The sequence below is a fragment of the Carassius gibelio genome, chromosome B14 (assembly GCF_023724105.1).
Source record: "Carassius gibelio isolate Cgi1373 ecotype wild population from Czech Republic chromosome B14, carGib1.2-hapl.c, whole genome shotgun sequence".
In the NCBI taxonomy this organism is placed as follows: Eukaryota; Metazoa; Chordata; class Actinopteri; order Cypriniformes; family Cyprinidae; genus Carassius; species Carassius gibelio.
Window position 1 is genome coordinate 22,458,027 of NC_068409.1, and position 26,733 is coordinate 22,484,759.

Sequence of the window (26,733 nt, forward strand, 5' to 3'; positions counted from 1 at the left end):
TTTAGACCATCTGTTACAGCAGGTGTGAGGCATGATGAGAGCCCAGATGTCCCAGTCTGATCCTTTTTCATCCTCAGAAAAAGGTTTACACCAGTCACTAGTCTACTTATAATAACAATGTTCAACACTGCATTTGCCATTCAACGCCCTTTAAATGAAGCCCTCAAAGGATAACATAATAAAAAATAAAATAAACTTAACAAAGGTGCTTTAATATATAAATTATACTGACATATTGTTTTAACAAACCCTTTTTTCTAATTTTGGTTGTGTAAGAAAGAGTTAGGACTAATAACAAACCTTTTCAGCTGTGTTTTAGGGTCATTATGTAAAACAACTCATAGTGGCACCTAGTGGCATGGATGCACTGTCATTGAAAAATATGATCAGCAGTGACATTGTGCATTATGGCAGTCATGCCAAATTTATTCCACAAGCAAAATTATCTAATAAAAGAGGGGTTTTCAAGTTTGTGCATTCCGCTTGTGTCATATATATATATATATATATATATATATATATATATATATATATATATATATATATATATACACACAGCTGAAGTTATTCAACATTAGTGTAGATGCATTTAGACCTCTTTAACCTCCTGCTTCGTAATTGTGATTGATAGACCTCTTTGTTAAGCAATGCAAACAAAATTAGTGTTATCGAATAGCAAATGGGTTTTTCACTGTGAATATCAGGTAAGTTATGCCTAAGAAATCAAATTCAAGTTCTTTTTTTTTTTTGTATAGCACATTTACAAGCTGATTGTACTTTGATGTCTATCCAAACTCATCCTGTTAGGATGAATGTGTTCTGCGTTATGAAGCTTTGGGAGCAGTTGTTACTGTTATTCTTGCCTCATGACAGGGAAAGTGATGCCACGGTGAGGACATTCCCTAAAGGGACACGTGCTATGTTGGAGGTGGAGCACTGAACACAGACAAGAGATCCAAGCGTATTATCACAGTTCTGTTGTCCAACCAAATGACCCTGAGGCTGACACTCTCACTCATACGTGTACTTCTCAATAACTAATTCCTAAGTCCAATTCTGTGTCTATTTTTATACATATTGTAGCCAGAAAAAGACGAGTACTAATCAACTAATAGGATTGGGAGTGAAATTAACATTTTATAACGTAGGCTGTGTAAGCCAAAGAGAGGGAGGAGAGTTTGCACTATAAAGGAAGACAAGACAAACTGGGAGTCACACTAGGAAACTATCTACACTTGCTACAGAACAGTGCTCACGTGCAACAGTCAAGAGCAAAGCAAAAGACGTCCTCTCAAAACCAGGTAAGATCTGAACTGTCATCACACTTTAGGTCAGCTGTTGACTTGCGATCCATTTATATGAGATTATTCAGTGTGAAGGCTAGCATTATTGTCCACTACGAAGATTGAAATGTAGCATAGTATTTGTACATTTTCAGAAAAAAAATTGTATTAAGGTGAGACACTGCAGGCAAAAACACTGTTTTTTCAAGCACCTGTCAATTTTGAGATTTTGGGCTTTTTAGTTTTTCATAAAGTGCTTTTTCAAACTAGTGGAAGGAAAACATCCAAAAGACACTGTTAAGTGTTTCTTTTATAGCACTTTATCTGTTTGTGTCAATAGATTTCAAGTACAATACATATTTTTAAAGGCCGTTTTCTCAAAATGAGTTTTTTCTTCAACACTGAGCCATAAATCTCCACTTCAGTAGCACTTACACACACCAAACTTGACATTTTTATTCCTGTCTATGTTCTGAAGGTTTTTACAGAGGGATAAACATATTGTTTTCTGGCTGTTCAAAGTATTTTCTGAATTATGGAGTGACAAAAAAAAAGATAACCAGAATTCCCTCTGTAAAAACATTTGATTCTAATATGTCAAAAAAAATTTAACAACAATTTTGAAACTGACTTCATCTGGTGTTCAGATTTTTGTACTAGACATAGTTCATTACATAATGCTTCAATTGCATATTTAAACATAACATTCTTTTGCAATAATCAATGTAATCTATCAACTGGGTAAGTAAGGGGATAACTATTAGTTTTTGTTTTTTTTGCCCTATTCACCTGCAGTGTCTCGCCCTATTCACTTGCAGAAGTTGTCAACACATTTTTACCTCATTTACACCTAAAGGATGCATTTTAGTACATAAATTGTACATTGGGTACTGCCCTTGTGGACAGCTTTGTATCTTTTTTTTCTGATAGTTAAACACAAGATAACAAATTGCTATCATGTAGACTACACACTGAGGAGCATTGGTTGTTTGCTATTCAGTGTCTTGATTTCCAATTAACTAAACATTATGCTAATTGATTAACTCTAACCTAAAGGAATGAGGTCCTCTTTATCAAGAATATTCATAGTCGATAATGATAGTCAGCTAAATGTGACATATGATGCTTAGACCTTGCATCTTGATTGCACTTGAGAAAAGATTGTGATCATAAATTCTATAGCACAACAAAAAGTTTAATATTGGTTTCGTTTTACTACCTTTGAACCACACAAGCGAATCAGTTTAACTGAACATACAGCACACTAAATCATACTATAGAAATCTAGTGTGATTTTTAAACAAGAGCATGATGGATTAATTTTCCTGGCCAAATAAGTGCCTTACATTTCATGTGATTTATTCATATTCATTTACACATGAATAGTAATTTAATAATGTCAACTGTTGGGTATGCTCCTGTTTGAAATATTTCAATATTATTTAAAATGTGTATTTTTTTAAATATCTCCAAAGGCCATGCAGTCCCACATTTGAAATAATTTAACTTATCTTCTGTTAAAATGTTCATGCCCATTTCTATAATGTATTTAGCAAAGTACAGCTCATTTTGCACCAAGTGGCAAAGATGACTTAACACTTTTCAAACATAGTGCTTTATTATTCAACGTACATTGCCACTAGTTGGCCTCATTCACAAAGACACATTAGAAACAGATAAGAGCTAATCCTGTGTGTGGCTTCTCCGGAGGCTTATGAAGCGGTCTATCGTTATGCTAATCTCCTCTTCCCTGATTAGCTCTAGTGGATAGAAATCACAGCAGGACAAAATACAAACACGAATGGTTTTCCAAACACTATTTTTAATTCGGTTACTTTTAATGTTGCTCAATCACAAGACTGTTTTCTACTGGCACATTTTACACTCCAACTTTTTCACTTGTCATTTCAGAAAGCCTCAGGTGACTTTCCATTATCATGACAAAGTAAGTCTATGCATTTCCAACAATTTATAAATTCTTGAAATAGGAGTCATAAAGACATTAAAACATCATAAATCAACATTTAAATGCATTTAAGACGATCATTTCTCTGTATCCTATTCCAACAGACTATTCAATATTTTATTCATATTTATGACACCTAGATTAAGCAGCCTTCATGTAATGCGCCTACACCTTGTTTACTAGTAGTATTAAATCTGTAGTGGTCTTTTTGGTTTTCAATCCTAGTGGATTACTGGATTTATAAGAAATCCCTTTTAGAGTGGATTGACAGGATTACCACAAGAGTTTAAAAGTAACAGTGCAAAGCTTGGCATATGCAGATGACTAATCACCTCATGGAGACTAACATATTAAAAGCATGCAAAATACAGTGGGTACGGAAAGTATTAAAGACCCCCTTAAATTTTTCACTCTTTGTTATATTGCAGCCATTTGCTAAAATCATTGAAGTTATTTTCTTTCCTCATTAATGTACACACAGCACCCCATGTTGACAGAAAAACACAGAATTGTTGACATTTTTGCACATTTATTAAAAAAGAAAAACTGAAATATCACATGGTCCTAAGTATTCAGACCCTTTGCTCAGTATTTAGTAGAAGCACCCTTTTGATCTAATACAGCCATGAGTCTTTTTGGGAAAGATGCAACAAGTTTTCTCACCTGGATTTGGGGATCCTCTGCCATTCCTCCTTGCAGATCCTCTCCAGTTCTGTCAGGTTGGATGGTAAACGTTGGTGGACAGCCATTTTCAGGTCTCTCCAGCAATGCTCAATTGGGCTTAAATCAGGGCTCTGGCTGGGTCATTCAAGAACAGTCATGGAGTTGTTGTGAAGCCACTCTTTCGTTATTTGAGCTGTGTGCTTAAGGTCATTGTCTTGTTGGAAGGTGAACCTTCGGCCCAGTCTGAGGTCCTGAGCACTCTGGAGAAGGTTTCAGTCCAGGATATCCCTGTACTTGGCCGCATTCATCTTTCCCTCGATTGCAACCAGTTGTCCTGTCCCTGCAGCTGAAAAATTCCCCCACAGCATGATGCTGCCACCACCATGCTTCACTGTTGGGACTGTATTGGACAGGTGAGGAGCAGTGCCTGGTTTTCTCCACACATACCGCTTAGTATTAAGGCCAAAGAGTTCTATCTTGTTCTCATCAGACCAGAGAATCCTTCAGGTGTTTTTGTTAGCAAACTCCATGGGGACTTTCATGTGTCTTGCACAGAGGAGAGGCTTCCGTCGGGCCACTCTGCCATAAAGCCGCGACTGGTGGAGGGCTGCAGTGATGATTGACTTTCTACAACTTTCTCCCATCTCCCGACTGCACCTCTGGAGCTCAGTCACAGTGATCTTTGGTTCTTCTTTACCTCTCTCACCAAGGCTCTTCTTCACCGATAGCTCAGTTTGGCCTGACAGCCAGCTCTAGGAAAGGTTCCGGTCGTCCCAAACGTCTTCTATCTAAGGATTATGGAGGCCACTGCGCAGAATTTCTTTTTGTAACCTTGGCCAGATTGGTGCCTTGCCACAATTCTGTTTTTGAGCTCTTCGGGCAGTTCCTTTGACCTCATGATTCTCATTTGCTCTGACATGCACTGTGAGCTGTAAGGTCTTATAGAAAGGTGGACTCAGCTGGACTCAAATGAAGGTGTAGAACCATCTCAAGGATGATCAGAAGAAATGGACAGCACCTGAGTTAAATATATGAGTGTCACAGCAAAGAGTCTGAATACTTAGGACCATGTGATATTTCAGTTTTTCTTTTTTAATAAATCAAATAAAGCAAAAATTTCAACAATTCTGTGTTTTTCTGTCAATATGGGGTGCTGTGTGTACATTAATGAGGAAAAAATTAAAATTACATGACTTTAGCAAATGGCTGCAATTTAACAAAGAGTGAAAAATGTAAGGGGGTCTGAATACTTTCCGTACCCACTGTATATTGTACTCTCTCGATGATTATAATATCAAGGCATTTATGTTGTTTCTACAGGGTTTACAAGAAGAATAGTGGCAATGGTATGGTAAGGCTCCCTTTATACTGCCCATTACTTCTAGCTAATCTGCTCTGTATGCACATGCTCTCAACGATTGCCACATCTGAGTATCAGAACTAGCCCAATGAACTAAGCCCATCAAATCTCAAACCATGCCACTCCAAGACCTTAAGTAGATATTATGCATTACACATATTTTTTAATTAATATATAGGCTAGTAGTAATTATTAAAACAGTCAATTTTATAAAGTACCTCACAGGAGTTCAATGGCTCCCATCCCTCACAAAACTCATCAACTAGCATAGTTTTATCATTAGTAGAATACAATATATCAGTTTAAGTATTTCAGTCAAATATAATATGTGTAACCTTTTCATTTTATTGAGTTGGGAAGTTGGGAAAACCACAGAATTGGCAACCCTGCTCTAAATATATTTATAATACACAAGCACACTTGATAATCAAGTAATCATTTATTACAGTTATGTCTTTATTTGGGGAGAAGAGACTTTGTGGACCATGTGGAACATGTTGACCCAGTTGGTACGTTCTTGGTTACTTTTACTTAGATTATTCCTTAAGATTGTGGTAAAGTTTTAACTTTTTTTAAATTAAATGTTTACATGTATATCTACACACATTATTCTAGTTCAAAAGACTTGTAATTTCCCTCTCAGATGGGGTGCTAAAAATTGATCCTTCAGCTCTCAATGGAAAGAAAGGTATGAATTCATTTAAAACATTATCATGATGAAAACATGTCACTTATTACATTTATTTAGACACTATTTCATTTTTGTAGTGTGGATACAGCTTGCATGTGCCTTCCGTTATGGACGAGAGGATCTGGACGTGATTGGAGTTTCCTTTAGAAAAGATATCTGGATAAAGCGCATTCAGATGCATCCCTTTGAGGGTACCAAGCCCCCAAACACTCCAATGCAGGATGCGCTTTTAAAGAAAGCTGGAGAGCAAGGACATCCCTTCACTTTTGATGTAAATTCACATTTATGCATTAGGCACTGTGAAAACAATCAAGGATGTCCTTCATTGGTGTCTCTTCTGTTCTGTCTCAGATTCCAGTACATCTTCCATGCTCAGTGTCCCTTCAGCCAGGACCAGAGGATGCCGGGAAGGTACAGCAGAAAAACATACATATGTGCAAATGCACTCACAAACATAAAACTATGATTCTTTAATATGTAATATGTCTACTTTTACAGCCTTGTGGGGTTGACTATGAAGTCAAAGCCTATATTACAAATGAAGAAGACGAGACAGATGAAAAGGTTGTCAAGAAGTATGTACTGCTCCATTTTAACATAAAAAACCTCCCCAACAAAATGAATAAATTGTTATGCTGATTCCAATATTTCTACCAATAATAGGGATACCTGCCGTCTGATTATTCGTAAAATCCAGTATGCACCAAATGAGCTAGCACCCGGACCCAAAACCGATCTCAACAAACAGTTTATCACTGCAGACAAACCAATTCACGTGGAGGCCTCCATGGAGAAAGAGGTAGTGTTTTAAATGCCTGTTGTTGATCGTTTATGAAACTGTGATGTTTTCATCATTTGCAGTTCTATGTATATTCATTCACGCTGGATTTCTCGCCCTTCAGCTCTACTATCATGGAGATCCCATTCCTATCAAACTGAAAGTGAATAATGAGACCAGTAAAGTAGTGAAGAAAATCAAAATAAGCAGTAAGTATTTTTATAATTCATATTAGAGAACTAAACAGCCACTTTTTCGCCCATTTAAAGCATTTAAAAGTAATATATACAATCATCAAAGACCAATCTTCTAAGTACCCTGCTGAAAAAAAAACTAACAAAAAACAAACAGAAACCCTTATAGAATTTGTAATGGTTTTAATGGGGAATTGTATTGGATATAATCAGGGGCATATACAGATGGGGGGGGGGTGTTTGGGTCCATTTGACCCACAAAAAAACACACTACTTGACAGTGTTGCCAGGTCTACGTAACAAAACCAGTCCAGCCCAAAGGTCAATTTCACAAGAAAACTTTGTGTTTATTTTGGTTTGAGATGTGGTGTTCCCTTGCGATATCTAGTGGTTGAAAATCGTTATTCGATAATCGTCATTATTAAGTCATCATTAATTGTATCTCACTATGATCCACAATAAGCTTTAATTTATTGTATGTTTCAGTTCACCAAATTACAGATGTACTGCTTTACTCAGCGGACAAATACCACAAATGTGTTCTGAATGAAGAGTTTGCGTGAGTGAGAATTTGTAATGTATAATTTATGTATTATTTATGTATGTATAGTATTTGTATTATTTTGTGCCACATTTAATAAATAATTCTAAATAATATTATAATCAAATAATATTATAATTGTACACATTTTTCATATCTTTAAAAAAAACAAGTATTTTCTTCATTGTTCTTGAGAGGTGAACAAACCCCCTTTTTGAAACAGGGACCAAATTAATGCGAACTCCACCTTTGAGAAGGAATATAGAGTCACTCCTCTGCTTGCTAATAACAAAGAGAAACGTGGCCTTTCACTGGATGGAAAACTGAAAGATGAAGACACCAACTTGGCTTCTTCAACAATGTCAGTTAATCTTTATTACAACGTTTGAGTATATCCATACATTGATAGCTGGAAAATATAAAAGTCTTCTGTATTAGGCAGATAGTCATGCACTTAGTCCAAATAACATATCTGTATGTTTATAAAGTATAAAAAACTTGTATTTATAAAAATGCAAGGCAGATAAACAAGGTGACTTGTCTGAATCTCTGTATCTCTCTGCAGTCTGCTCCCCAACATGGATAAAAAAATACAAGGCCTTGTTGTTTCCTACAAAATTAAAGTTACCCTGATGATGGGAGGTGGTCTCTTGGGAAGCCTAACATCAAGGTTTGCATCTTGACATCCCTAAATCTTCTCATCTCAATGTCTCAGTGAAGAGACATAGAGAGCATTTTACCTCCTTCTCTATAATGACTTTTGCTGTGTTAATAAGGAAGATCTTTCCCTTGATAATGCCCAAACACTGCTTAATGAGGAACAGTGTGCTTAGAGTTACCTTGTCATTAACCAACAATGAAAATAAATCCAGCAGTACACTGTGTGATGTGGTTTACCATTGTGAGTAGTCAAAGTACTCCAGACATGTTTATCTTCCATACACAGTGATATTACTGCTGAACTCCCCTTGGTTCTGATGGCACCTAAACCAACAGGTGAGGTTTCTGTTCTTTTATATCTAAAATGAGGGTGGCTTGGGTGTGTGAGGTATATAAAGCCCAGTTTTTCAAGGATAGTTCTGTATTTGTGACCACAACATATCTTCAATTTCAAGTAATACAAATTTGACCGTTTATAAAGTGGCACTGCTATGAAACATTCTAAAGAGCATAATTTTCTTGTTTTCTAACTGCATCCTTGTCTATTCGCAAATTGAGCAGAAGTGTAAGTATCAATGTAAACTTTTTTTCCCATCTTGAGACAGAATGTTATTTTTGTTTTCATTTTGACACTTAGACTTTGAGGCTTTAACAAAAATGAAACTTTTTTTAAAATGCAGGACAGACATCAACCTTGAATAGACTCAACAGCCAGTGATGGAAAAGAGCAAGTCAGAAGGAGAGACACTCAGGAATAGATGCAGATTCCAAATAATTTCATTTCATGAGCCATAGACCATAGATGATTTCTTGTTGCAAATATCGGTGTAAAAGGAATTAGCTGTATAGTGTTAAAAATGGGCTAAAGGCCTTGTGCACTAAGAGGAACTCAATGACACTGATCAAGCATTGGTCTGATGCTGATGTCATGTTTGTTTCTTCTGCCTTTATAATGGGATCTCAGATTAATGTTTTAGTTTCTTTTTGTATGTGAATGTAAAAAATTAACAACTTACGATAAATGTATTATTATAATTGTATTAAATTGTATTTTTTTCCTGTATGTGGTGATGGTGGAAATTAATAAACATTGGAGTGTTATTTGGACCACTATCAAATTTTTCCTCATTCTTCATCATGACATTATATAGATGCAGGGAATTAAAAAAAAAAATCATCCTAAAATTATACCCACAACCACTATACAGTAGTGTCACATGATCCTAAGAAAGAAATTATTCTTAATATGCTGATTCATTATTAGAATGATTAATGTTGGCAACAGTTGTGCTGCCAAATATTTATTTATTATTTATTTATTTTCAGGATTCTTTGATGAATAAAATTTTTAAAAGAGAAGCATTTATTCAAAATATATTCAAAATCCTTTCTAACAATATAAATCTTTGCTATCACTTCTTAACAATTTAACACATCCTTGCTGAATAAGAATTGTAATTTCTTTCAAAACAAAAAAGAAAGAATAAAAATGTATATTATAATAGGATGATTTATATTTTGAATAAATGCTCTTCTTTTTAACGTTTTATTCATAAAAGTATCCTTAAAAAAAAGTCATCACAGGTTCCAAAAAAATATTAAGCAGCACAAAAGTTTCCAGCACTGATAATAAATCAGCACATTAGAATGATTTCTGAAGGATCATGTGACACTGAAGACTGGAGTAATGATGCTGAAAATTCAACTTTGCATTACAGGAATAAATATGATTTGAATGTATATTAAAATAGAAAAACGTTATTTTATATAATTTTTTTTCTGTATTATCATATAAAATCAGCCATGATGAGCATTAGAAACTCATGTAAAAAAACATTAAAAATCGTTCTGACCCCAAACTTGTGACCGGTAATGTATGTATATATGTGTGTATTGTAGTGACGTGTATGTGTATATGTGTATGTAAAGTCAAAACATTAACAATGTTTCATGTACATGTAACATTACTTACATAAGAGAAGCAATGTAGGCTTCTGATTAAATGGATGTAATGAATCATCTATTAACAGATTAGTGCAGTGAATGTCACTGGTAATGATTGAGTCTCGGTTTTCGAATTAATTAATGACTCTTTTCCTGGTTACAGCAGTGGATTAGTTTTAGCAGTGTCAGTTTAAACTGCATATTCGTTTGTTCGTCTGAATTCACCTCAAATAGCAGCGGCTTTGCACACTCAAGGTCCCCTAAACAGACAAACTGTACGACAAAGGTAAGCTTTACTTAGTATTATGTTATACATTCGTGTACATCGTCGTGTATCCACAAAACGGCATAGAACAGTGTGAGAGAAACAAGACGCTACTGCGTCAATTTAAGTGCCATCTTATTTAAACTGTTGGTTAGCTTAACCATAAAGGGAAAACAACAAACGTAATCCAGAGTGCATGTTTGACAAACGCTGTATTTTAAAGAGCTGCGGTTTTTCTGTTTAAAATACAAATTCTTTGCCATTATGTCCAGAAATATTGTAACGTTAACTCTGTATGACAGCCATCTCTGTAATCTTGTTGTCATATGTTAACAGTAAATATGTTGGGCAAATATAGACAGAGCATATTGAATTGTTAAATTTGTTACGCAAACGACTCCATACCACGCAGCATCTGACTCTATACTTAAATAGCAACTGCGTGACTGTTTTAGCAAGCCCACATATTCTGTATCGTGCATCATAATATTATTGGGCAGTGTGACGTTCCCAGCATGCACTGCGCGCACTACGTTGTTTCCGGTTAGCTGCTGGCTACCGTCAAACACCGGGATGATCAGACCTCATTCACCGGGCCCGTGTGTTTCAAGTAAACCCGCTGGTCTTCGTCATTGGAACTGTAATATCGATGATTACCGGCAGCAGTACGAGAGTGACAAGCAGTGGTCCGTTAGACGTCAGTTCATTGTGAAACACGTTGAAGAGTACGAGGGAAATGCTCTTGATAAGCTACTGGCCCTGTCGATGGTGTGGGTTAACCATGTTTTCATGGGATGCAGGTGGGGATTGTTTTGAATAGAATAGGATGTGAGAACTGGGCTGTTTTGGTGGTAGTTTGAGTGAATACTTTTTAAATTACATTTTAATTTCAAAGTTATACATAAGTAATGCTAACCAAAGCATGTTGTCAACATTATGGCTGTTCTTTCTTTGACCAGGTATGGCTCCCAACTGATGCACAAGGTGCTTGGTATGGCAGAAGGGATTGATATTGGTGAAATGCCCTCATATGAATTAGTTCCAAACACTCACGCAAATAAGAGGCCATATTCATCTGATGGAAGTAAGTCTGTCAATGCTTGAAAACAGTCTATCTGTCTGTATATCGATCAATCAATCTTCCTATCTGTCACAGAAACATTTTTATAATATAGTTTTTAGCTTTGAAACATTTTTGTTGTTTTGCAACCAAAATAAACAAAGTGTAAATATTTTATGAATAATTTTTAGGCAATCATATTTGCATGCAAATTGATATTTTAATCATGTTTTATTTCATATCTCAGCTGAAGAGCCCATGAAGAAGATGTCCGTGTCAAAATTCACATCCAGACCTCGATTTGAACCAGTACACTTTGTAAGTGGTGAAAGCAGCGGCAGTGGAATCAGAGAAATGGATGAAAAAGAAAATGAGGAGGAGCGCAGGAGGGGTGAGATGAATGATGTAAGACAAAGGGAACCAGATCATCCACCGTATAATGGTAGCCGTGGCAATGGCTCCTCTTCCTCCTCGTGCTCCCTTGAGACCGGGAGGTACGGTTATGATTCTTGGCCTGAGCACAGAAGTAAGGATGTGGCCTTGGGCGGCACAAGTTGCCTTGGCTATGGCAGCAGAGGGTCCACCCCGAGCTTCATGGGCAAAGTGCAGCAGGAGTACACCGCTAGATATGAGGCGCATACTGCCAGACAATCGGACTCATACTCACAGGCAGGCCAAGCTAATGGATACAGAGGTTCTGGACGTCCTGGAGCCTGGGATAGTGGATCGCGTGGACTGGGATTTGGACATCAGGATAGGCCGACCTCCAGCAAGGCTTCCAACAAGGTATACAACGGCCCAAGCAAAGCTGGCACTGGCCTTCTCCCAACACCTTCACTGACGTCTTCACTGACGTCTTCTCTCCATGAATCAACAATTGATGAAAAACTGAGGCTGATTACCAGAGTATCATCAACTGTTGTCGTTACCCTGAGAGATCCGGCGTTCATCAGTGGACCTGACATGCCAAACTACAATTTCATACTCAGCCGCAGCATTCAGGCTTGCAAGACAAACCCAGAGTACATCTATGTTAATTTAAGAGATATTCCACCTGCTGACCTTCCTAAAAACAGAAAAATACCCTCTGATGGATATGCATGTGAACTTAGGTGTCAGTCTGTGTACCTTGCCACTGGATACTCTGGGAGCAAAAACGGTGCCAGAGACCGAGCGTCAGAACAGGCTGTCAAACTATTCATGAGGCCGGTGGAAATTCGTGTCCTGCAACGGCAATACAAGCGTACTTACGTTAATGATATGGTGGTGTGCCAGGTAAACACTCCAAACCCAATCCTTCCCCCACCTCTTCGCAACCCAGAGGACAAGCCACTCCCTAGTACCAAGGGCCAGTATGAGCCTGACCGAAGCAAACACTGGACAGAATTTGTAATCATGGAGAATGCATACGATGCCATCTGTATACTCAACAACTCTGCTGCGTTCAACCGAATGAAAGTTGATTATACTTTTGACCCGGTTCCCAACAGCAGTTTATGGCTCTGTAGTGTGTACTTACAGGACGAGCTGGTGGCACAAGCCAGAGGGACCAAGAAGAGCTCAAAACACACAGCGGCGGAGGAGGCAGTAAGGAAGTTGCGAATGAACCAGGCCACTCGTCAACAAGAGCAACAAAAGCAACAGAATTTTTCTGGAGGGAACCACACTTCTGACCAGCCTGCAAGTCGCTTCGCCCAGCAAAGCAACAAAAAAGCGCAGAGAGGTGAATTGGTCATCCTTGAAAACTCAGATAACGCTATTTGCATAATAAATGACACTGCTCAATTTAATAAAGTGCTTGCTGACTACAAGTTCACTGTCCTGCCGGACCATCGCTGGCAATGTGAAGTTTACCTCGATGGTCAGTATGTGGCTGCAGGCATTGGCCCCAAAAAGACAGTGAAGCACATAGCAGCAGAGGAGGCCCTCGCCACACTTCGGCGCACACAAGCTGTGGTGAAGTCCAACCTCTGGAAGGAAAGCCATGTTGATGCGATTAGCCGAAATCAAATTATGACTCGTTCTGGTGAGGAATCCATGCAGCAGGAGATCAAGGAGGACAACATTGGTAACCAGCTACTCCGGAAGATGGGTTGGACGGGTGGTGGTTTGGGTAGAGAAGGAGAGGGCATTGCTGAGCCCATCAAGGTCAAAGAGCAGTTTACCAGGGAAGGACTCGGTATGGACATGGACAGGCAGAGTAATCAGATGACTAAGCGCGATATTGAGGAAATAATTCGGAATTATGCAAGTTCTGACCGTCAAGATGACCTGCGATTCTCCACAGAGCTCAACAATGAGGAGCGCCGACAGATACACCAAGTATCCCAAAGATACGGGCTGCGCAGCAAATCGTACGGACAGGGTCGACAGCGCTTCCTCGTGGTTAGTCGCAGAGTTCAGAAGGAACAGCTGATTGGTCAGCTACTGCAGGAGGGGCAGGTGGGACGATATGAGCTTGTGAAACCTCAAACTTCACAATGACTAGGCTCAACAGGCCTCTGAGAAACCAACAGATGACCATTGATAAAAGCAAATCAGTTTTACTTGTTTCCCGTTAATTTATTTACAAAGAGAATAAACTATTTTTTTTAAAAACGGAAGATGGACTGGAAAATCTGTCAGTTCTCAATGACAACAGTGTGTACCCTTTGCCACTATTTACCATGTATTTCTGTACAGTTCTTCCAGATTTGCTGTTGGTTAGTTTGAGACCATATGATGAACAGACATTACACATTAGCATGTGCTCCTCTCTGAAATGACATTCCATTTTATGTTTTCACAAAAGACAATATATCAATCACATGTCATTCATCTGTTGTAAAATAAACACTTGAAATATAAAAATAATCTAAGTAACTACAAAACAGTAAATATTTTTTGACATTTTATGGTTGTTTGTAGAATTAAATCTTTATCTCAACCTTAAATCTCTGTCTGGCAAATGCCTAAGCAGCAATCTCTGTGAAGTTGTCATTGCCAATATTGTCATCCAGTCTGCTTGTAGTGACATTAAATTTAGTCTGGTCGTTGTCCATTTCCTAGTTCATTTAATGAAATGTAAATTCTTATCTTTGTTCAAGAAAAAAAAACCATAGAGTTTATTTTACTGTTTATTTACAAGAAGTGAGAAAATGTACAGTTTCTTCCACGGGTTACTAGTGCAAATCCGACACTCTTGGTAAATTAGAAAAAAAAAAGAGGATTAGCTTAAATGGATACTGCATGACAGATTCACATCCATATGGTTGGAGAAGCAATTTAAAGTGAAAATAAATGGACACTTTAAATGGAACTTAAGAAAATCAGAAAAATAACCATGCATCTGGGGTGCAACACACACTCAACTATGCAAATTTGTAATATTCTGAATCTCAGGCATTTGGCTTTGTGGGAAAGACAGATCACTGTGTACCTTCAAACAATTACACAGTGTCAATAGAAAACACCTTAAACAACAGTAAGAACTGCCATATTAAAAGAACAAACCACTTGCACTGGATTAAAAAGGGCCATTTCCAGCATTTGGTACATTACAATTTTCAAACTGGTTTTAAAAGTTCAGGTTTTCCAAGTGCAGTTATAAAAGGCGTGTTTCTGAAACGTAAGCTTTCCATACAAAACAATTTATATGCTAACAAACATCCATCTTTAATGTCCTTGCAGTTTCACTTGGAACTCTGGATTCAACCAAGGATACTCAAACTTGCATTCATACTGAAAACAGTAACCAAACATGTTAATACCCCAAATGAAATAAGCCTACAGTGTAGGAGCAACTCATAAAACCAAAGAAATAAGATGACAAAAATGAGGGCAGGCCAAATAAAAGGAAGTAACCCTAGCAACAATATTTGTAAAACCTTTATCCTCATCCAGGATAAGGTTCTGCATGAAGAGGGAGACCACAACACAACATCACTCTAATCCTGCAACAGCTACAGAACAGACAATTCTACTGAGTACGTAGAGAATGATTGAATACACGATGTGTTGTATTTTATTCTTTGCAAGGTGGTTTTCCTCTTGTTGGCGAGGCAGACTATTGTTCATATGTGAACTGTACGGAGAGTCAACAGTCACGCCAGCTCTGTTCCACAATCGCCGACACACGCTTCTCATACTCTCTCTTGTTTTCCTGATACAGCTGAGCTGCCTGGCTGTTGGCAGGGCTGTTTGGGTTGGGCTCATCCAGTAAAGACTGTGATAATGAAAGGTAAGTTAACAACCTGAATAATGTAATAACATTTTTTACAAAGACATCAAAAAGGCATAAAGAAAAGTTTCAAGCAAAAGAAAAAAAGGAAGTCATGTTAATTAGATAAAAAAAATCCATACTCCTCTTCACAATATTGAATTTACAATAAGAAATAATAAGTAATAATGAAAGCACACAGAACTTTAAACCTTGTGCTGAATAAAAACTTGTAAGTTTTGAGTAGAATTCTCTGACTCTACACAAATGATTGGCAGAAGTGTTCACACATGCCACCAATCTATAAAATATCTATCATTATAGAAGTACTGGTACTTTTGGCTACTACAACCAAAGCCTGAATGAAGAAAAACAGAATGTTTAATTACTTATGCTAATTAGTTTCTTTAATTAAAAAAAAAATATATATAAAAAATAAAGATAAATAAATAAATACTTTTCATTACAAAATGACTCAACAGGAATGGAGTGAGACTAAACATCCACCAAGCATAGGGTAATGGTGACACACCTGATAAAAAAATAAATTGTATGCTATTTATTTTTATTTTTTTTTAGTTTTGTATTTTGGAAAATAAAACTATAGAAAATAGAACACAAAAACGTTTTTAAAACCTTGGTTGTCCTTTTTTTTCTATACTTGATATCCTGATGTGGAAAATAGTCAAATCAGATTTCATAAATTTCCATACTGTAGAGGAACCTTGTTGGTAAGAAGTGCAGACATGTCATACCTGTATTGAGGTTAAAATTGAGGAAACATCATATGTTGGACTCCAGCGATTCTGAAGAATGTCCAAACATATACTACCATCTGCATAAACTGAACACAAAGAAATACAATTAGATTTTATGGTCCTCTGAATCAAACTTCATAAATGCAATACTAGGATTTAAGAAATATATATTTTACCATTAGGGTGAAACATTTTGGAGACAAACCGGACTGTGGGAGGTTTGTTTGGATATTCTTCTGTAAATTCTATTGTGAGTTTGAAAGTTCCTATGACAAGTGGAAAAAGAAAATATGAAGCAAAACCATTTGCCACATGCAAGCAAAAAGAACCATACCATGCCAAATGCTAGTACACAATTATACAGTGGCACATACAATAAAATCAGTTGTCTGTATTAGGAACCCAAAGCGCAATCCTTATTCAGCCGTCAGTGTGGTTTAAATTAAGGTTTACATTATATTAATCTGATCAAATGTGACAGTGAAGACATTTGTAATGATAGACAATTTGATGACAAATTTTAATAAATAAATATTGTTATGAAATATTTTTCTAAAGATAACATTATACCAAAGTATAAGAGTCAATTGGAGTCAATAAGTTTTTATTTAATAGAAACTGATAACATTTAACATTAAATTGACCAAGTGTGACAGTAAAGACTTAAAGATAAGTAATACCTTTATAAAAAATATATAATAATAATATATTAACAGCACAACTGTTTTTAGCATGGACCATAGAGACATGTTTCTTGAGCAGCAAATCAGCATATTAAAAATGATTTCTGCAGGATCTTGTGACACTGAAGACTGGAGTAATGTTTGTAAATCTAACATTGCCACCAAAGAAATAAATTTAATTGGAAAACAGTCATTAATTTTGAATAGTACTAATAGTTTGCAATATTATTAACAGAATTTATCAAATAAAAGCTGTCTATGAGCGAAAATAATAATAATAATAATAATAATATTTTTAATTGACCCTAAACTTTTTCAAATGCTGCATTGGAAAATTGGGAAAAATAATGAAATAAACATATAATAGTTTGTGTTTTCTTGCCTTACCATCTTCAAAGGGTGTTCCTTCAGGGCTGTAGGCAGAAGAAATGGGTCAACATGTCAGGTTATACAAAACACTTGGCATGACAGCAAGAAACAAAGCCAAAATCACCAGCCAAGGTGCAGCAGACCTGCGCATTTACCTTACTGTAATCCAAAAATAACAAGGCACATAGTCTACGGATATGACATTATAACCTGTTTTCTCCACCACAACAACACACGCACAGCTCTATTCAGGACACCGTCGCTTCAAAGATCAAATAACAAGCACCTCTTATGGGGGACCACTGGCCATCTGGCCTATTTAAAACTGCTTACATTACCGCTAACAAGCTGGATGTCATCTCACAGCCCTCGAGTAGTCTGAGATAAACTAAATTGCCAGTGTGTTCTGTACATTGCTCATCGCTGTCAAAAAATTCACAAGATACAAACCCAAAAATAACAGCGTTCCAGACCATGATGTTGTTTTCCGACGGGGCTCCGCTAACTCCTGCTGGTGGATCCTCCTGGAGACTGAAAAATAAGTTACCCGGAGAAGTTACTTTACATATACTACAAAAACAGTACGACAACACTAAATACTGCACAGATAGCATCCAAATACATGGTCGGAGAGGAATAATGACGTTTTTAAATGGCTATTGTGGGGGGAAAAGTCGCCATGTTAAAGACTTGAATCCAGCCGGTGTTCATGCAAAAAGCTACCGAGGGCCTTTAGCATTTTCTGTGTCGCTTACCGTTTAAAATCTCTCATCAGACGCCGTCTTGCTGGGGTTGACATGGTTTAATTGGATAACCAAGACGTAAACATAAGGTATCAACGCTGTTATTTTGAATCGGTTTTAATTATTTTAATTCAACGGACGTCGGCTTCGTCGATTCGGTTAAATACCGACGTTAGCCGTTCTCTTGCTTGGATCCTCTCTAAACCCGTCTCTCTGGGACTGGACCATATCAACGCAAAGTGGGGGACAAGCAACTGCTGGATGATATAAAAGTGAGCTCGTTCACACAACTGTAAACCTATTCGTGTTTTAGAAATCATTAGTAAAGAATACTTGTGACTGGCTTTAATAATTCGAGTGATTTCGATTAATAGGAAATACAGATATATTTAAAGCCGTTTACAGGAAACCCTTCAAACACGTATAGTTGTAGCAGCCCATCATAGTTACGTCATCATGGGTTTGACAGTCGTGGTAGTTACAAGATCGTTTAATATTTGGAGTGGGGTAATATATGTTACACAGCGGTAACTCCGTTACATTTTTACAGTTTACTAATGTGCAAGAAATTAAATCACTCGCAATTAGTAGTAAAATATATTTATTGGCATTATTATTATTCGGATACATTCCTCACAGACCATGTGCTGATTAAGTCTTATAAAAAAGGATCATCAGTATCACAATGACTTTATCTGTTTTGTCCTGAGTAACCTGTGCTGTTTATTAAAATAGAAAATCAGTTCTTCACAGTGTACAATTTTAAGATAGGAAACAAAAAGTGAACTTGCATATACAATGAAATTTTTTTTTAATGGCAAATAAAAATTTACACCCAAGTTTTGGTGACATTATTGAAGTGAGACATAATTACAGTACATTTGTTAAAATGCTACATTTAACAGGCTGGCATTTTTGTTCAATTAAAAAGATATCAGTGTTTGCGTTGCTCAAAGTGAAAGTAAAAGGCTGACATGTCTGAGGTATATCACAATCCATCCTTAAATAATATAAACATTAAAGAATGCACATTTTAAAACATTAGACAACTTACATTAATAAATATCTATCAATTATGAAAATAAATCCTTCACAGTTAAATTAGCTATTTCACTGAAGGCAGGCTCTCCAGGTAAGAACTCCCCAAGAATGTATGACAGCAGCATCTATGGACACATAAACACAAATAATAAAATGTTAATCTGGATATTTGTTTCTAAATGGATTTAACCACATAAGAATCTTAGCTAGAGTCCTCACATAAACCAATTTCTTGTTCTCCTCAGTGTCCTGGAAGATCTTGAACACAGTTTCAACATCAGTCTTCTTGAGAATTAGAGAGTTTGAATCTAAAACCACCATAACAATTACTGGATACTGGTTAAGATGAAAGAAACATTTGTAAAAATGAAGTGGGCAGTCTAAGGCATGGGGAAAAATTACACATACATTTTGAATTTATAAGCTGCAAAGCCTTCTCCCTGGTCTTTTGTTTCTCCTCACTGTCACACGGCGGCTGGAAGGGCGCGTTTACTCCTGGCCATATCTTCTCCCGGAAACTGTCAATGTAGGATGCAATCTGAGCTTCAGTGGGATGCATCTTTTTTAAAAAGTTGTTTATTTTCCTGCATGGGAAGAAAGCTTATGCTTATCTTCACATCTACAGCTGAATATCTATGGTGTTTGAATAGATATGAAATGGGACTCTTACTTCTTTAACAAAGGCTGGACTGCTTTTAGAATAGCATCAACAATGTTAATGAAGACCGAGTTACCTGAAGATGGTAAAGACAAATAATGAATGGCAAAAAAATCTGTTTTAGATTTAGTCCTTGGTGATCATAAAAGCAAAACAGAAAAAGGGAGTTACATCATACCAGTTATTTCCTTAACTAGCTCAAATATGGCTTTGGTGGCCTCAACTTTGTCCCAGTTGTTGTGGGGTTCCTTTTTCTGTGCCTGAGGCTGATTTGCCATCTCGTCCTTGAGCTGTCCCATTTTCTCTTTTATTTTGGCCTTTTGAAATCCATTTGACTTTCTTTGAGTTATCTTTTCTTTTTTGTTTGTTTTGCCCCCAGACTGAGCACCTGCGAAGCCATCTACTGAGTCAGACTGCAAGCCTTCAGTGTGGTTCATGACTGAGCTTGAGATATCACTCAATTGTCCTGAAGGACTGACTAATTTTGACCTATTAACAAAGATATCTAAACTTTCAGCAAGACTCTCCTGTAAATCTGAAACCACGTCCTGTTCATCAGAGGTCTGATCTTCTATATCTGGTTCTGTACTTTTGAAGGTTTCAGTTTCTTCACTGGGGTTATAAAACCTAACGTGTGTAGCCACTGGTCCTTCTACAATGCCCCCCTTTGGTTCTTCATCTGTGTTGATGGAGGCTGGCTGTCCTGTCGACTGTCCACTGTTATGTCCTGAGGATCCTGCTCCATCAACCTTTTCTTCTCCTCTGGGATTATGGGACTGAGAAAAAAAACACATAGTATCACCAGAGGGGGGCAGTATTCTCAATAATTTGCATTTTGCTGAAGCTAAAGGTATAACTCTACTATAAATCAACAAACTTTAGCTCTTTGGATAAGAAATCAAATCTTGATACATGTATATTGATCCAATTACATACAATATTGATAAAAATATATATACAGTTCAAAGGTTTGTGGTAGGTAACACACAACATAATTTTTAAAAAAAATCTTAATTACTCTAAACTTTTGACCTGTAGAAAATGCTCTATTTGGACAAGATTTCAAATCTAGCTGTATTTATATTGATCCAATTATATAAAATATTGTTATAAATATACTACCATTCAAAGAGTTTTAAATGTCAAAAATACTATATCAACAGTAATATTGTGAAATATTATTACAATAATAAAAATACTTCAGAAATCATTAGAATATGCTGATTTGATGCTCAAACATTTCCAATTATTAATGTTGAAAAAAGTTATATTTCCTTTCTTGAACCTTTGTTCAATGTAATGCATACTTGTAGAATAAAAGTATTTTTAAATAAATCTAACTGACCCCAAATTTTTGAACTGTAGCTTTTCATCAGTTTTATCATGAGGTTTCCATTAAGCTATTAACCTAAATCTGTTTTTACCTCATCCTCATCTTGGCTAGGATTAAGAAAGCTTGCAAGGCCATTCAGGAAACTCCAGACACCTCCCTTATGGTCCTTATTACTCAGCAGCTGTACAATGGGACACAAGAACTGGAACACAGGCTGAGTGTGACCAAGCTGTGCATCAGAAACCACCTCCTGAAGAGAAATGAGGAAAAGATTTCAACTGATAAAACCTTCTTTGATTCTAGATGTGTGTGTCTGTGTGCCAGCTTACTTGTAAAAAGTGCTCCAAGGCTGATGCCACTTCTTCTGCATGTGCACCATCAAGATCCTGCTTTGTTACTACTATTGCAGATATAGAGGGTAAAGTGGAAGTATCCTTAAAAAAACAACAGAAAGAGAACAAACATTTTATAAGCAAGCAGCTACATACATTAATCAATAATAATGAGTAAAATATTAATTACTGTAATAAAAAATAGTATGGGTTTTGATACAATCGATGCATTGAAGATCCCTCACTATTTCCTCTCTCACCTGCCAGAGGCTGTGAAAATGAAGTATATCTGACTGGGTCTTTTTTACATCCCAGTTGAGATTCTCTGGGTTATTTTTCTCCTCCAGGTGAAGCACGAAACAAAGCTCTTCATTTTCCTTTTGGACCTAAGACAATGTTTTTTTTTTTTTTACTTATTTAACTTAACGTAGCTTGTACGTTGTTCAGCTTCCCTTGACTTTTAACATAATGCCTTACATTTGTAACACGGACTGCCCACTTCCCCACCCGCCACATCTCATAGGAAAGCTTGAACTCCATCATATCTTCTCGGACATTTGTTGTTAGGTCATCCGATTCACTGTCCTTTTAAAAGAAAGCACAGACAAACTTAGTTGCACCGAAAACTTAATGCAAATCAATTCAATATGCTCATTTTCCATACATAATCGGAGTCCATGCCGCTTCTAAAGGAGCTTTCTCTGCTGTTTGCAGCATCATCTTCAATAACAGCAAATCTTCGTGACGATAAAGCCCTGTGTAAAAGATCATGCTCCTTCTTCTTCTTCTTCTGGTATTTCTTTTTGACTTTTTTTGACTTGACCTTATCAACAAATTTAGAAAACTGTTCTTTGATCCTATTGCCTGCTTAGATAACATTGAAAAAGGTAATTAAATTTCACTTTATTACATTATGTACAATTACCGCTCATAAATCAGATTACTGAGATGAAAGAGAAAGAAACATCACCCTTCTTCTTTTCTTTTGTGTCTTCATACTGAGCATCAGTTTCATCCGTCACTCTGCGTAATTTGTAAATAACAGAATTAAGCCACCAGGTGAGATGAATATGCTAAAATGTTATGTTTTTGAGGTAACTTACACTTCTGCTTCTTCACTTCCCGTGGAAGATGGTGTGCCTTCCCTATCGGAGTTTAGCAGGTCTTCTGTTGAGCTTTTAGAGGTTACTCTATCCAGCTGCGAAACCACCATCTGATTCAAGATGTCTGGGTTACAGAGGCATTTCACGAGCACATCAAGAGCTAGAGATGGACAACAGGAGTAGCAAAGAATTAGTGAATGAGTAGAAAATACACTATACAATTAAAACAGCACAAAAATAACTTAAACACTACCATTTTTTAAGTTTTGGGTCAACGTTTCACACAAACATTAAGCAGCACATCTGTTTTCAAAATTGACAATATAAAGAAATATTTCTGGTTTACAAAATCAGCACATTAGAATGATTTCTGAAGGATCATGTGGCACTGAAGATGGAAGTAATGCTGCTGAAAATTCAGCTTTGAATCATAGGAATAAACTGAATTTTACAGTTTTAAATTGTAATATTTCACATTAGTTTTTACTGCATTTTTTTATCAGATAAGTGCAGCCTTGAAGGGGATATGTTAAGAAAGACAGTAAAGGTTTAATAAAGCACCAACAATCATGATTTGGTATAAAAAATTAATTCTATAAAACAAATTTCATTTTGAATGTAAACTAAATATGACGTTGGAGGCAGTTAGAGAAAGAATTCACTCTGAAAATGCCATACACTCAACATAACCATTGTGAACAAAGCGAATATTAATTGTTTTGAAATCCATGAGTATTGTGGCACACAAAAATGAAGTTTGTAAAAGCAGTGAAATCTTGTTGGGACAATCTTTGAAGCATTTGTTTCAGAGAAACGGTCCTAAACAGGACAATGAATGCTTCATATGTTGATGCCAGATATCTGATCAATGTTCAGATCAAGATCTTTAGAAAGTATTTAGCACAAAGTTCAGTAGGACTAACCTTTAATAGCAACAATCTCAGTTAGGACACACCGGTACAGTTTTGCTTCCCAAAGGTGCTCAGGAAAAAGGTTTCGCAGTAGAGCTTCAGAAAAGGCCCTGAGGACTGTCATCTCCTCAGACCTTGAACCGAACATTGGAGAGCTAAAAAAAAAGGTAAACAAATCAACATGCTGGTTTTCATAATGATTCAATTTACTACCAGTATTCCTGGAACTACATCAGGTGATGAGTCATAGGTTAGGACGGAAGTCCATGAGTTTTGGCAGGAATTCTTTGATTTTAAAACGTTAGCTCAAGAAACATAAGACTCTGAAATGGACCGGAAGGAAAATTATAAAAAGATAGTGATGTCACTTGTGTGAGATATTACAAAATACCCTCAGAATAAATGAGGCGTACACAACATAATGACACGGACAAACTTGCTCACCCATCTGACTGCTTTGCGTTATGCAGGTGCTGAGTGAAGATCTTAATACAACCCACACTGGTGGCAGACAGATCAAAGCTTTTTGCCTTGCAAATGACTCTCTCGACTAGCAGTTTAAACTCCATCTGTAGTGCCCTATGAAGGGGCTGACTGTCGCCCAGTTCTGGGACTGTGTACCACGGCTGGACCAGGTTAACATAGGCACATTTAAACACTGCAAAGACATTTAAAAAATGTATTTAATCATGCACAACTGTAATGATCATCTAGTAATGCCATGTATGTGCATTATCACTTTACTTACGGAAATGAACAGGGTATAACATTTCCTCAAAGTGTTATCAACACACAAACCTCTGAAATATTACCATATTATCTGATCTTCTGCCTCCTGTTCTGTCATGTTTACAACAAATCTCATTGTCATGTCATGAAACTACCTTCGGTCACTATCTCCAGATGTGAATAAGAGGCACAATGGGAGCGAAGCTTGCAAACAACAACATTTGTATTTACCCTGGAGGAGGGACCTCTGTACATTTGGATAATGCTTTGTCTCAGACTCAGTTTGTGCGGTTCTGGCTGCATCAGTCTCATCACTGACACCAACATGGTGAGCCTTCTTTGTCTGAAACAGGAGGATTAAGGTGCAAGGGATTAAATTCCAGTAATTTCACTGATGATGTCTGATATCAGTCATGAACACAGAAATGAGGTCAGTAAGAGCTTAGGGTTTTTGCTTTCTGGAAGACCCTCCATACAGAAACAAAGAACAAAAACTGATCTGATGGTTTCTTTTTTTACATGAAACCCGGAACTCTCTCAACCAAAGCAATAACGATGTTAATGATGCTATTCAAATTCTTCCCACAGTTAGTTCTGCCTATAAATGGACTTTATTGTTATGTATCCATTTACAGTTGCCATTACAGTATGTATTCAGTTGCCCTGCTGAAAATTTCAACTTATGATAGAAGCTTTGAGTTGGGACACAGACAGTGGTTTCTAGCTGGTCAGCAATGGTTATTTACATTGTGTAAGCAGAAGGACCATCTTAGAGAAACAATAAACCAGGTACCAGCTGGTCAGTCCAGTCCAGCAGGTTTTGGGAACATAACAGCTGGTCAACCAGCAAATGACCAGCTTGAAACAGCTAATGGAAACTTTAGAAACCATGTTCCAAAATATAGTTATGTTAGATTTTACAACAGGACAGTGTCAACCACTCTATGCACATATTCAAAGTAGTAGTAGTAGTAATAATAATAATAGTACGTGCGTCAATAATAGTACGTGCAGAAATAATCTTGTTACCTGTTGTTCTGTTTCTTCAAGCGTGTCGTCCGTCTGAGTGCTTGTTTCATGGTTTTGCTTTTTGAAAGGTAAATTGAAAAAGCATAAAAAACAAACGAAGGCTTGTGTCCATATTTGTCCAAACTCTGAGAAGTAACAGACAAGTACAAATACAATGGCGAGGAAGCACCGCCAAGTGTACATTGTTAAAAAGGTCCAGGTTCAGAAAGAAATTCCTTTGCATTCGATTGCTTCATTCGTCCACTTAAACGCAACCCTGTATCCCTCTCCTCTCTGCTTCCATTGAGACTCATGTTGCATGCAGAACCGGAAGGTAAGTGTTTATGGTTTGAGGAACTTGCGATTGTAATGTGATTGGTGCACTTGAAGATGTCGTATTTTGTCCTCCCAAGATGCTTAATCTTTACAATAATATGCTCTCTGTAGATAATAACTGCATGATGCAGCTGTGATTTCATGAACAAATAGTTCTCGTTTACTTTACACACAACCGTTTACTGTGTAAAGAAATGACAAAAGTACAGCATGCACCATGCGACACCATCAAGTATATGGTGGTGAAGTATGATAACACATGATGCGACTTTTTATTCAACCATGTTCGCCGCAAGGTGGCCCACGTTTCATTTAAGGTATTTTTAGTCTTCGAAAAACAAGTGGTAATAATGAATTTGTCCACTTATATTCTTGTTCATGGTGACAAAATGTAACATGACAACCTTATATTTAATACTTATATTGGTAATTAAATGCATTATACCACACACACAATCTACATGAAATATTTAAATGTTTATGATTCGACTCTAATGAACGAATCGGTGCAGATCTTTAAATGAACGATTCGCCGTCGTACACGTTCGCTTGTGATGAACCGAGCTAAGCATACGGAGGAAGGGTCTTGTTTCGGTCAAGGATTGTGTCAGAGTGCATGGTATACACGCATAAACGCAACTCTGCCACCTGCTGGCATAACCTTGCAGTCTACAAAAAAGGACCAAACAGTGAACGCATGAATCTTTTTGTGAACTGATTTGATTGACGAATGACATAACTGCTGGTTGTGCACAACCTCCCTCTCTCCTCTTTGGCATGATCAGCGATCCAGTTCGCAGAGTAGAAATGGATTTCTGGACAGGTTCATTCAGGAAAATGGCATACGATTAAACCTCTACAGGCACATGATGGAGTACAGCACCCTGACACCGCCAGCCAGAGATTACATCCCTAAAAATAGACCCCTCAGTGACTGAACAAGTCATGTGATCTGTGAGTAGAGTCTGCCGCCAGCCAGCGCGAGCTTGAACCGCCTTCCCAGGATTACGTCACGTGCAACAAGACTGTCAGAACAAGTCTGCCTCTTGTGAAAAAAAAAAAAAAAAAAAAAAAACCAAGTCTGCCTCTTGTGTAATCGACTCATCCCCTTAACGCATATCACGAT

At 37.0% G+C, this 26,733-nt stretch overlaps 4 protein-coding genes across 6 annotated transcripts; 2 read left to right on the top strand and 2 right to left on the bottom strand.

Annotated features, from left to right (window-relative positions):
* Positions 1-1,029: 1,029 nt before the first annotated feature.
* LOC127971347 (arrestin-C-like) lies at positions 1,030-9,254 on the top strand. The gene is made up of 15 exons (XM_052574259.1): positions 1,030-1,301; positions 3,195-3,228; positions 5,233-5,263; positions 5,721-5,781; positions 5,916-5,960; positions 6,041-6,234; positions 6,315-6,374; positions 6,462-6,538; positions 6,627-6,762; positions 6,866-6,950; positions 7,422-7,494; positions 7,700-7,837; positions 8,042-8,146; positions 8,423-8,472; positions 8,817-9,254. The coding sequence occupies exons 2-15, from the start codon at positions 3,221-3,223 to the stop codon at positions 8,852-8,854; spliced, it is 1,101 nt and encodes a 366-aa protein (XP_052430219.1). The 5' UTR covers positions 1,030-1,301; positions 3,195-3,220; the 3' UTR covers positions 8,855-9,254.
* A 960-nt stretch (positions 9,255-10,214) lies between these two features.
* On the top strand, positions 10,215-14,445 carry LOC127971346 (NF-kappa-B-repressing factor-like). Of its 2 annotated transcripts, none has more exons than XM_052574258.1 (3): positions 10,215-10,366; positions 11,305-11,429; positions 11,653-14,445. In XM_052574258.1, the coding sequence occupies exons 2-3, from the start codon at positions 11,321-11,323 to the stop codon at positions 13,887-13,889; spliced, it is 2,346 nt and encodes a 781-aa protein (XP_052430218.1). In that variant the 5' UTR covers positions 10,215-10,366; positions 11,305-11,320; the 3' UTR covers positions 13,890-14,445. The 2 variants fall into 2 exon arrangements, with proteins under 2 accessions (XP_052430218.1, XP_052430217.1); XM_052574257.1 differs by lacking the exon at positions 10,215-10,366 and adding an exon at positions 10,854-11,145.
* Positions 14,446-14,508: 63 nt separating this feature from the next.
* On the bottom strand, positions 14,509-18,377 carry LOC127971348 (ubiquitin-conjugating enzyme E2 A). The gene is made up of 6 exons (XM_052574260.1): positions 18,169-18,377; positions 17,864-17,944; positions 17,432-17,457; positions 16,538-16,627; positions 16,359-16,447; positions 14,509-15,609 (listed from the first exon to the last, which is right to left on the bottom strand). The coding sequence occupies exons 1-6, from the start codon at positions 18,210-18,212 to the stop codon at positions 15,481-15,483; spliced, it is 459 nt and encodes a 152-aa protein (XP_052430220.1). The 5' UTR covers positions 18,213-18,377; the 3' UTR covers positions 14,509-15,480.
* Positions 18,378-18,950: 573 nt separating this feature from the next.
* On the bottom strand, positions 18,951-25,809 carry LOC127970876 (uncharacterized). 2 transcript variants are annotated; one of them, XM_052573570.1, is made up of 16 exons: positions 25,293-25,809; positions 24,495-24,606; positions 23,979-24,192; positions 23,547-23,689; positions 22,624-22,783; positions 22,491-22,543; positions 22,185-22,384; positions 21,998-22,105; positions 21,781-21,906; positions 21,518-21,622; positions 21,280-21,438; positions 20,034-20,631; positions 19,868-19,931; positions 19,606-19,715; positions 19,417-19,505; positions 18,951-19,322 (listed from the first exon to the last, which is right to left on the bottom strand). In XM_052573570.1, the coding sequence occupies exons 1-16, from the start codon at positions 25,473-25,475 to the stop codon at positions 19,230-19,232; spliced, it is 2,517 nt and encodes an 838-aa protein (XP_052429530.1). In that variant the 5' UTR covers positions 25,476-25,809; the 3' UTR covers positions 18,951-19,229. The 2 variants fall into 2 exon arrangements, with proteins under 2 accessions (XP_052429530.1, XP_052429529.1); XM_052573569.1 differs by having other exon boundaries at positions 19,606-19,781; positions 25,293-25,802.
* Between the last annotated feature and the right edge of the window lie 924 nt (positions 25,810-26,733).

Excerpts from the sequence above, each read along its gene's own strand:
- LOC127971347 (XM_052574259.1), top strand. Across the intron at positions 5,782-5,915 it reads GGAACATGTTGACCCAGTTG|ATGGGGTGCTAAAAATTGAT; the intron begins GTACGTTCTTGG and ends TTTCCCTCTCAG. Across the intron at positions 6,951-7,421 it reads GAAGAAAATCAAAATAAGCA|TTCACCAAATTACAGATGTA; the intron begins GTAAGTATTTTT and ends TGTATGTTTCAG.
- LOC127971346 (XM_052574257.1), top strand. The coding sequence starts at position 10,919 with ATGATCAGACCTCATTCACCGGGCCCGTGTGTTTCAAGTAAACCCGCT. Across the intron at positions 11,146-11,304 it reads CATGTTTTCATGGGATGCAG|GTATGGCTCCCAACTGATGC; the intron begins GTGGGGATTGTT and ends TTCTTTGACCAG. Across the intron at positions 11,430-11,652 it reads GCCATATTCATCTGATGGAA|CTGAAGAGCCCATGAAGAAG; the intron begins GTAAGTCTGTCA and ends TTCATATCTCAG.
- LOC127971348 (XM_052574260.1), bottom strand. The coding sequence starts at position 18,212 with ATGTCAACCCCAGCAAGACGGCGTCTGATGAGAGATTTTAAACG. Across the intron at positions 16,448-16,537 it reads CAAAATGTTTCACCCTAATG|TTTATGCAGATGGTAGTATA; the intron begins GTAAAATATATA and ends CTTTGTGTTCAG. Across the intron at positions 15,610-16,358 it reads CAATTTTAACCTCAATACAG|TCTTTACTGGATGAGCCCAA; the intron begins GTATGACATGTC and ends TCATTATCACAG.
- LOC127970876 (XM_052573569.1), bottom strand. The coding sequence starts at position 25,475 with ATGTACACTTGGCGGTGCTTCCTCGCCATTGTATTTGTACTTGTCTGT. Across the intron at positions 19,932-20,033 it reads GCTAGTTAAGGAAATAACTG|GTAACTCGGTCTTCATTAAC; the intron begins GTATGATGTAAC and ends TACCATCTTCAG. Across the intron at positions 19,506-19,605 it reads GCAGCTTATAAATTCAAAAT|ATTCAAACTCTCTAATTCTC; the intron begins GTATGTGTAATT and ends TGGTGGTTTTAG.